The 10,121-nt window shown below is 38.9% G+C and overlaps 1 protein-coding gene across 1 annotated transcript in view; it reads left to right on the top strand.

Annotated features, from left to right (window-relative positions):
• Positions 1 to 9,835, top strand: part of FASTKD1 (FAST kinase domains 1) — a 20,827-nt gene extending 10,992 nt beyond the window's left edge. Inside the window, exons 8-17 of the mRNA XM_009640761.2 lie at positions 397 to 528; positions 1,510 to 1,996; positions 2,716 to 2,830; positions 3,525 to 3,653; positions 4,408 to 4,539; positions 5,552 to 5,665; positions 5,986 to 6,109; positions 7,190 to 7,304; positions 8,304 to 8,346; positions 8,920 to 9,835. Of these exons, the coding sequence (XP_009639056.2) occupies positions 397 to 528; positions 1,510 to 1,996; positions 2,716 to 2,830; positions 3,525 to 3,653; positions 4,408 to 4,539; positions 5,552 to 5,665; positions 5,986 to 6,109; positions 7,190 to 7,304; positions 8,304 to 8,346; positions 8,920 to 8,939 (1,411 nt within the window). The 3' untranslated portion in view covers positions 8,940 to 9,835. The remainder of the gene's footprint in view (positions 1 to 396; positions 529 to 1,509; positions 1,997 to 2,715; positions 2,831 to 3,524; positions 3,654 to 4,407; positions 4,540 to 5,551; positions 5,666 to 5,985; positions 6,110 to 7,189; positions 7,305 to 8,303; positions 8,347 to 8,919) is intronic.
• The last annotated feature ends 286 nt before the right edge of the window (positions 9,836 to 10,121 follow it).

Genomic DNA, 10,121 nt, shown 5'->3' with positions numbered 1-10,121 from the left:
CTACAAAACAAGCCCCCTCTTGCAGCTTTAAACCAACGTAGCTGTAGCAACCAGTTATATAAGTGAGTACAGCAGTGCTGAAACTGGTGATGCTGTTCTAGTTTATCCCATTCTTGGTCCACTCTAAATTTAACTGCTTGTAAAATCTGCAACAGAAATTACTAGAGTGAGGTAGCTGTTTTGCTGTGATGAGGGCTTCAATTTTGCAATTTGAGAGAAGCTGCTGCGTCTTAGTGGAACGCAGTCAAAACCGGGGTGAAGAGGAGAGCATTGTGTGTAACCCTCTGCCTAGGTACTGCACACCATGGGACGCCCCTTCTTCATGTGGGATGTTGGGTTTTTCAGTATCTTCTGTATTAGCTCAATACCATGTCATCTTTTTCTCTTTGTATTCAGAATGGCTTCTATTCTGCACAAACACTTGGATAGCTATCATGTATTACAGTTGGTAAAGTTAACACAGTACTTGGTGGTGTTGCGTTGCCACAATCTGGAGCTGTTTGCCAAACTAAAAATGTTACTATTTGGGTAAGTGTGTATTCTTGGAAACGTAGCTACTTAAGTATTACACAGTTGTCTACTTAGTGTCTTAAATAACAAGCTAAGATGAATTGTTTTGTTTCCTTAAAATGTGAAGAAGTAACAAACTGTTAAAAGTATTTGATTCTATTAAACACATAAATCTGAGCATAGGAAGTGGCTATTGTCTTGACTATAGACCCAATAGTATCTGCTAATAGGTATGATATCTTTTAAAAATAGATTTGTTTGCCCCTTACCCCTTGGCTGCTGTAATATAATTACATTGAACAGGAAATTTTGATTGGTACTTTATAGGATGGGTAGGTATTAATGCCATCTTTGATGTTTGAAGGAACAAGTAATGAAAAATAAACAGTAAGAATGCCATGGTTGGGACAAGTGCAAGTTTGAGGCAGAAGTACTCTTCTTTTGATTAGGAACTGTCTAGTTAGTTCTCAGGCTTGTACAGTTGCAACATAGAAAGGGAAACCGCTTCTGGAATTGTGGTAGAAGAGATCTGTCACTGTTACTTCCATTGCTGAGCTTCTGTAAGAATGCAGTGCCCTGGCTGTATGTGTTTTTTGTGGAAGATGCCTTCATGTTCCTCAGGCGCCTCAAACCTGGTGCTCCTCAGGACAGCAGTCACAGAAATTACCCAGACCCAGAAACACGTAGACTTCTGCCCTTACAAAGGATTTCTGTGTTTATCAGTAACTCTTGAAGCCTCACCAGCTTTCTGAGATGCTCCCTGTCTTCCCTTTTTCAGTTATGAATAAATTAGAAGGAAGAAGTTAATCTCAGTGAAAAAAGTGGTAGTCAGTAACTGTCCATTTCTACCATGTCATTAATATTCTACTTATTTTACATTTGATGTGCAGCTTTTGACTTTTAAAATAGAGTTTTCATTCACGTAATTTATTTGGTTTTTTTAAACATTTGTGTTTTGTCAGTACTGATGGTCTGTTTTTATTTCTGTCTCTCTTCCAGTTTTTTAAAATCTAGCGTCATACCTGCTGATACTGCTGCAATAATTCGTGTTCTGGCCATGCTTCCTTCCTTTCAAGTGGAGGAAATCATTATAAACAAAGCAGCAGCAGTTCTGCCTCAGTGCAGGCTCCATCATTTGAATTGCATTGCTACAGCTCTTGTCAAATGGAATCATTATGACCAGTTGCACTGGCAAAACAGATCTGAGCTATGTGTAAAGCTTCTGCAAAAACTAAATGACTGTGGATTTCAGAGGCTTCAAAAAGCCAACAACTTAAATCTTCTGTTGGAAGAACTCACACATGCGAATGGAGAGTGGTTTGAAGAAGTCCTCAGTGAAGAAGCTGTGGCCGTGTGTCAATGTTTGGCAGACCAAATAACATGGGCAAATGTATTACAGTTGTCTTGTTTTCTCATAAAAACAAGCCAACGTTGTCCTTTGTTACTTGATAGAATAGCTTCTGTGACTGTTGAAAATATAGGCAAGGTATTGCAGTTTTTCTTTCTATCTACTGTGCAAGTTACTCAGTAAGAAGGACAGGTTAGCAGTTAATGTGTTCCAGAGCACAGTCCACACTGCGTTTCTAAGAGTTTTCTTCAGTGTACCTGATTTGGAGCTCATCTTTTTATGTGTTCAATCAAAGCTGCTTTTCTTCCATGTGCATTATTTTGCACTTCTCTTTAATTTTCCTTTCTTATTTTATTGCTCAGGCAGTGTTAGGATAACCGTAATCCTTTGCATTCAGCTTTACATTTGACCATCTTAAATATTTTTTTTAACTTCTTCACAAATAGTCACATCACACAGTGTATATTTTACATTACTTATTCTTGTGGAGATTTCCCCAATAGACTGTCTTTTTGTCAAAATCACTGTGTTTTCTTGGTGTCTTTTTTTTTTTTTTTTCTCAATCTGATATTTAGATCTTTGATTTTATTCTATGACAGTTTAGTTTCTTTAAAAGCATTTAATGGGAACCTTTTTAAAAGCTGCTTGAAGTTTTAAGTGTACAGAATATATGAAACAGATTTTAAGTTTTAGCCATAGCTGCAATTTTAATGATTTCTGCATTTTAAAATATTTTTCTCTAGGAAAAGCTGACAAAAAAAATATTTAGAATTTGGAAAATAGCTCATGTAGTCTTAAATTGTAAAGCAATATTAGGATATTTTGCAGTGACTTAATTTAGGATGTCTTTTTTCCAGATCCACCCCTTTGAAATCTATTTTATTCTCTTCCTTTTCTCTGCTCTGAATTATGACCCTCCTGCCAGTGAGGAGTTCTTTGAGAGTTGTATCCAACATCTTACTTCTAAATTGAGTAAGTGCATTAGACAAAGATATTCTGACACCAAATAAATAATCATTGGAGGATACTTGTACTGAATAAAATGGGAATAGAATGGCTTTTCTTTCTTTAAGCAAAGAAAAAAGTGTGTCTGTATGTTAGTACTAATACTCTGCCTACTGGGGTTAAACCACAACAAAGATTTGATGTATGCTTCTGTTGGGTTTTCTAGCTTCATTTCACCCTTTAAAAATTACTGTTGGTAAGGGACTAGCAAGGTATCTTGAGCATAGTAAAAAGCAAGTGAAAATTCTGATTAATTTGTTGTACTGTTATTGGATAGAATTGTTGTGGTGTTCCCCAAGGAATCATTTGGGGACAGGATACATTTTGTGTTTCATCACAAAGAAATAGCTAAGTTGTAGAAGAAATTTGCAGAGACTTTTTATTTTTTGATTGATTGATGATACAGCCTCACTGAACTGTGAAAATTTGTTGTCTACTGAAATAGCCTTTTTTTAAGACTAACTAGTGTTCTGCAAAGACCTGGCAAGAGTTACCTTACGCCTTGGTGCAGTTAGCAGAGGTAGTCCTTAATCTTACTGTGTCTTCATTTACTACATTAAGAGAGAAGCTTGTATGATCTGGGAGGTCAGGGGGAGGGCATTACAAATGCCTTCAACTTTATGTCATGTGTCAATATGAATTTCTGTCTTGTTTTTTAAAGGTTCTTTTGAAACTTATCACTTGGTGCTGCTTGGTCATGTTTTGGCAATGGCTGGATATTTTCCTCCAGTTCTGATAACGAGGATATTTAATGTTTCTTTCCTAAGCAAATTGGATGCTCAGCTTGAAGGTAGATATCTAGCTCTCTGATGGATTTGATTATGTAGTGTTTGGTATTAAATGGATTTGTGGAACTATATATGACTCAAAAAGTAGAATTTCTCTTTAAACGATTCCGTTTTCTGGAAAAACCCCTCCATATAATCTAGTCATCATTCAAGTGCTAAAAGGGAAGGAATGAACAAAAACTTGTGCTTTGTTTTTAAAAGTACAGACTTGTATTGCAGATGAAAGAAGCTCATTTAAATTTTATAGTCAACTTATTACATTCAGTATTTAAGAATTCTTCAATTATATTGGAAATAAAATTACCTGAGTGTGGTATTTATTACTAGAAATAGTCACAAAGCTCGAGAAATAATGTGGAATTCTTGCCTGTAAGAAATGGGTCCTACCAGTCTCTTCTCTCTAAATAAGAGACTGAGTGTCTGTTTCCTTCCTCTCTGCCTGTACGTTGTTCACTATCAAGGTACTGTTGCCATTTTGCATTCAACCGTTTTGTTAAAAGTTAAAAGAGAGAAGAGAGTTTAAATTCCAGCTTTCTTCTGTCTTGCTGCTGTTCTTAATATTGAGCAAAACTGTTATTTTAAATTTTTTTCTGAGGGGTTTTGAGAACCTTTCTAAGATTCTGCAGCATGAATTTTGTAAATTGTATAGTATACAGATATTTGCATCTCTAGTAAAGAGTTCAAAGGTAGCCATTTATTTCACTGTGTTGGATTTCTCACATTTCAGTTCACACCTTTTTATTTTGTTTAACTCAGTCCTGCCTGATACCCTAAAGCAGAGGGTCCGCTTGTGCCTCATGAAACTGAACAGAGCAGTCTGTCTGGAATGCCCAGAGTTTCACATCCCTTGGTTTCACGAAAACTACTGCCAACGTGTCTTTCGTAACAGTAAGTAATTTAGGAGAGGAAAAGCTGCCCATGTTACTAGTAATAGTCTATTTTCAACAGTCTGCTAGATGATGCTTCTAAAACCATCCTGTTGACACTAGCGCACAACAGAAGCTCAGAAAGGCGCACCCCACTGTCTGCTGAGGATGTCGTCTTGAAAAGTGCAACCGCTTAGTAGTGCAACAGATAGTAAAGCAGTTCTCCCCTGAAAATGTAACAGAGATGGGATATCTCTTCATAAGAAATAAAATTTAAATACACAGAAATGGTGTATATGCATGGAGGATGGAGAGGCAGAAAGAGGATCGTTAGGATTGTCTGCTGGAGGAGATGGGTCACTTTGATCCCTGCTTCACTTACAAGACTGAACAATTGACTTAAGTTTTTTAGGGTGGACATTTTTGCTGCCTCCTTTTGAATTCACTGCTGTCATCTTCCTCAGAAGAATCAAGATCCATCAAGGATGAGAAGTGGAGAAGTAGGCTAGTCATCAAGTGTAGCAGCTGAGATCTTTCAGAATAGCGATCAGTTCAGAAAATACAGCTATTGCAAACTCAGTATCTCCTCCTCCACTGATTCTCGTGGGGGAGATCTGCTTTGCTGTCCATCGAACTCAGCTGCTTTATCGCTGCAACTGAAGATGTTTAATGCAGCAAGGTATTAAACAGTGTGACACAGACAGAGAAGTGACAGATAGTGTGGTGTGCCTGTAATAGATGCAAAAACTAAGTGTCTAAGCAGGATTAAAAGCAAACAAAGTCCAACAGGTGAAACCTGAAAAATCCTGGGAGGGAAGGTCTGGATTTGAAATTCATGCTTAATAGGCACCTGCCACTTTCCACCCAAAAGATGATCACATGGTCTCTGAACTACCATGGAATAACACCAGGGATCTGCAGAAAAGCTTTAACTCAGTAGGCTGGCTGTCAAAAATGCAGTGTCACAAAGTGCTATTTTCAAAACTTCGGCTGTGGAAGTTTTGATGTATGAATTCTTTATTTTGTCTTTGTAGGCAGTAGCCGAATAAATCCACTGCGACAACATGTTCACAGAATGCTGACAGAGATCTTAGGAGGGAGCCATTATGCAAGAATATCTGTTCTCACAACATACTACTATGAAATAGGTGAGACATTAATCTTCTTAGGGTTGTTAAGGAGACCTCTGATATCACTATTATCACCAAGACTAGGAAGCCCTTGGGCATGTGGCCACAAGATACTGCAAAGAAGAAATTGCTGTATGAAATAGTTTCTAAAAATATCTGCATAATATAAATAATGTTGGATTATTTTGATTATCACTGAAGTTTTAAATTACATTAGATTAATTAATGTTGGATTATTATGGTTATCACTTAAGTTTTTCTAGAAGTAAACACTGCACAGGTCAGTTTTTTTTCACTTTTCATTGGTCAGTAAACAGATTTGTTGTGGTTTCTTGCAGATTTTGAGTGCATTATGGATGAAAATAAAAAGCCTCTATCCTATATGGATGGTGTGGAGGGAATACACTTGAGACATGACATCAGGGATGAAGGGAGAAATGCCCTGCCACCAGGAGCTCAGAAGTTAGTACATTGAATTCTTGCACATTAGCTCTTCGAAGCTTCCAAGTCTAGATCACATTTAGACCAGGTTTTTGATGCTTATGTCCAAAATGGTTGTTGCAACCCCTAGGCTATTTATTTTTCTGTTCCTTTTTCCAAAGCCTGATGAAGTTGACCCCAGCCAGCAACTGAGCTCCCACCTAGTTGCTCAGTCACTCCCCTGCAGTGTGATGGGGGAGAGAATCTGGAGAGCAAAAGCAAGGAAAAAAACCTCCTGGATTGCAATTAAGACAGTTTAATAAGTGAAGAGAAGAAAGAAGTAAAAAAAAAAAGAAAAAACCAAAAACAAAACCCAAAACAACCAAAACCAACAAAACCAAAAAAACCCAACCAAACAAAAAGGGAAGAGAAAACAATTGCTGCAAATTCAGTCACTCACCATCAGCAGACCAATGCTGGAGCAATGGCTTCTTTGGAAAAATTCCTCCCCTGATGTTATATGGTGTGGAATATCACTTTGGCCAGTTGAGGTTCCAGCTGTGTCCTCTCCCAACCTCTTGCCAATGCCATCCTGCACACCATGGGTGCAGAGTGAGAAACAGACAAGGCCTTGATGCTGTGCAAGTGCTCTTCAGCAATAGCCAAAATACTGGTGTGATATCAATACTGTTTTGGTCACATATCCAAAACACAGCACCGTACAGGCTGCTCTGAAGCAGAGTGACTCCATCCCAGTCAGACCCAGTACATTAGGGCAGATGGGGTGTTTTTGAAATGTGTTTTATGAGACGGGAATAGTGTTTTCCTCCCACCTCTTCAACTATAAGCCTTGAAAATGCTGGTTAGCTGTTTTTGCCATTTGAGCAAAAACAGATGCAGGGAGGAAACACTTTTTCTAGCATTTGAAGTTCAAGTATCTCTAGATAAATATGAGGAAAATGCTTTGTCTAGTTTCAGGGAGTTGTTTAATTTTCTTCTTCTGTGAATTGTCAGGTTTATCTAGTAATAGTCTTGCTGCAACTATCAGTACTGAACTAGAAATACCACTTCTTGCCATTCAGGTAGGACCTGAAAGTAAATGCACATTTTTGTTATTTGCAGAATTGCTTTGGAATTTCTTGATTCAAAAGCATTTAGCAAAGATTCACGTCACCTGAAAGGAGAACCTGCAGTGAAAAAACGACACCTGGAAATGCTGGGGTACCGAGTAGTTCAGGTGAGCAATCAGCCATATTTTATGTCCTTTCTGAGTTAGATCAATAGTGCAGATTGATACATTTTCCTTGCGGCAGATTTAAAGACAGTTTTAATAGTTAAAAGCACCTACTGGGTGAGAGCAATTTTTGTAGTTAGGGGGGAAATTACAAGCTGTTCTCAAGATGGTGTAAGAACTTCAGAGAATTCGCACCTTCTCTGAAAGAGGCTGCAGCAAGACTGAAGTCCAAAGGTCTCAGCCTTACTTTACTGCAGGCAAACTGGCAATCTCGACGTAGCCTGAGTAAAGAAGAAAAAGTGAAACAAGAATTTCAGTTCAATTCACCAAAGATTTCCACACTAGAAAAAGATTGAACATACCCTCCTGGAGTGATACGAGAGACAGTTACGGCAGCTGCAAGATGGGATATGGATGCTGGCTGTCTGCTGCAGTGATAGTGCTGTGACAGAGAAGACTAGGGGCCAGAGATAATTCACAGCCACCAGCACAGAAACATTTGGGTAATGGAGGCTCATGAACGCAGGTTATCTTGTATACGTAATTATTCACCTACTCTAATTTTAGCTACAGTCCTTCTTTAAGCTTTGATTTTCGTTTTTTTTAAACAGGATAATCATCCTTTCTCCTATTTCCCTGACAGTGCATGTTATGCTACTGATACACCATTCCAGCTTGATACATTACCATTACAAACAATAGCGACCTGGGATTTTTCTCTTGATGGTTTCAAAAGTGGGAGATGGTGTAATGGAGTTGTCATAGCCTGTATTGCGTGGGCATCTGCTTTACGTCTCTGCACCTATGCTGCTTTTTGGAAGCAAACTGAACCTGGCATTGAGAAATTAATCATTTCAGAATTAGAATAAGCCTAGCTTTTAGGAGGAGACAGTTGATAAAATACCTTCAAGTGGAGAACAAGTATCAGAGCACGTTTTCTTTGCTGGAAGATGGTATGTGGCTTATACCCATGTTAACACTCTGCATGATTCTGTTCTACAGATTCCTCACTTTGAATGGAATTCCATGGTTCTGTCAACAAAAGGTGAACAGCTAGAATATCTGAGAAAGCATCTATATGGAATACAGTGATGTCAGACATAGAGTCAAAAGCACTTTTTATACAAACACTTAATGTACCATTAAACTTCTTGTGATCCTGGAATACTTAGTTTCAAAAATCTCTTTATCTGTGAGTCAGCTTGCCATGGGGCATTGGGCGTCAAGAAATTTAATCCTCAATTTGTTAGGGATTGCAAAAGGCAGGTCACAATGGGCCATGAAGATGTGATAAGGGTGCTTAAAATCTCCCATTATCTGGAAGCTGTTCTTTAAGTACATGAATCTGTGACAGTTTTGCCTTAAAATTGCGTTATTATCTCCTAAATAACTAGCAGAGGGGCTTAGCCAGATATAGAACTGTCCAAAGAAGAAGTTGGAAATACTCTTGACTGTGAGAGAGGAGGCACCGGATCTACTGGAAACTATGTCTGTCCTCCAGCATCCGACAGAATGTGCAACAGGGATCAAACTATCTGTACTGTGACAGCAAGAAACTGAAATGCAGATTTACTAAGAATAGGACTGCTATTACAGCCATTCTGTTTCCATCTTCCAGAACAGAGGAACTGTGGGTGACTGTCGGGGGAGGGTGTTGTGTGGTGAGAACCTCCAGCTGCTTTCTCCTACCCTGTGATGTGGCGTGTGCAGAAGTGTGGCTTGAGCCTTCTGGAACACCTTCACATCCTTAAAAGATAGACTAGGTCTGGCAGCCCCCCAGACTCTTGAAACACCTGTACTCCAATTCAGTGCAACTTGGAAGGGATACCTGGAAGACTTGCACAAGATAAGGAGAAAATAATGCTTATGTCAGACATAGGCACTTCCTAGCAACTGGATAATTCATAAAACTTATTATTATGGCATTATGAATGGGACTTGCCCTTGCTAATAGAAATAAACCAAAATTAGACAAACCATCTAACCTGCCTGTTCTATAAATAAGACGGTGTACAAAAGAGCAAAATTAGGCTGAAAAGTAAAAGCAAGAATCAAGACCAAGAAGTTTTCAGAGTGTGACAACCAAATTAGTTACTGGTGGTGAAAAACATTCCTGGTTTATTTATTATGTTTCAAAACCATCTGCCAGTTGCCAGGCTTCCTGCGATTGCACTCAGACAGGGTTTGTGTCAGGAGGCACAAGATACTGAGATGTAGAAGGAAAAAGTGGAATAGTCAGGAGAATGTTCACTGTAGAGCAGTAACTGTAGAGTGGTCATACTTCTGCAAATCAGCCCACTTTCAGAGGCAGCCATGTTGTGACTACAGCCACCGTTACCTCGTGACGACTGCTTGCTGTGCCCAGCGCTCACACACGTACAATGTGTGTACGTTTCCTTGCCTTTCTAGAAGCAGTAGACGTTCTTTTTACTACTTCCTTTGCAGCCTGGCAGAGGTAAGCAACTGCATTTCTGAATTGACCATTATGCACCTGGCTGTCACATTTTTACTACTCTGTAGTAGAAGAAAGTATTTTTATTAGAATCATAGAATCATAGAATGTTTTGGGTTGGAAGGGATCCCTAGAGGTCATCTAGTCCAACCCCCCTGCAGTGAGCAGGGACACTGCTAACTAGATCAGGTTGCTCAGAGCCCCGTCCAACCTGGCCTTGAATGCTTCCAGGGAACTGAATACAAATCAGGACACTAATGAAAAGACAGGAAAAACAGGTGGAACTGATCTAAGCTGTGAGGTGCTTTCCTCCTGAGGCAGCCCTCACGTTTGTGAAAAAAATATTAATGTTTGTCTGCCTATGATAA

The sequence above is a fragment of the Egretta garzetta genome, unplaced genomic scaffold (genome assembly GCF_000687185.1).
Source record: "Egretta garzetta isolate BGI_Z169 unplaced genomic scaffold, ASM68718v1 scaffold16, whole genome shotgun sequence".
Lineage (NCBI taxonomy): Eukaryota > Metazoa > Chordata > Aves > Pelecaniformes > Ardeidae > Egretta > Egretta garzetta.
Note: the sequence above shows the minus strand (reverse complement) of the source record. Positions and strands in the feature narration are given on the sequence as shown.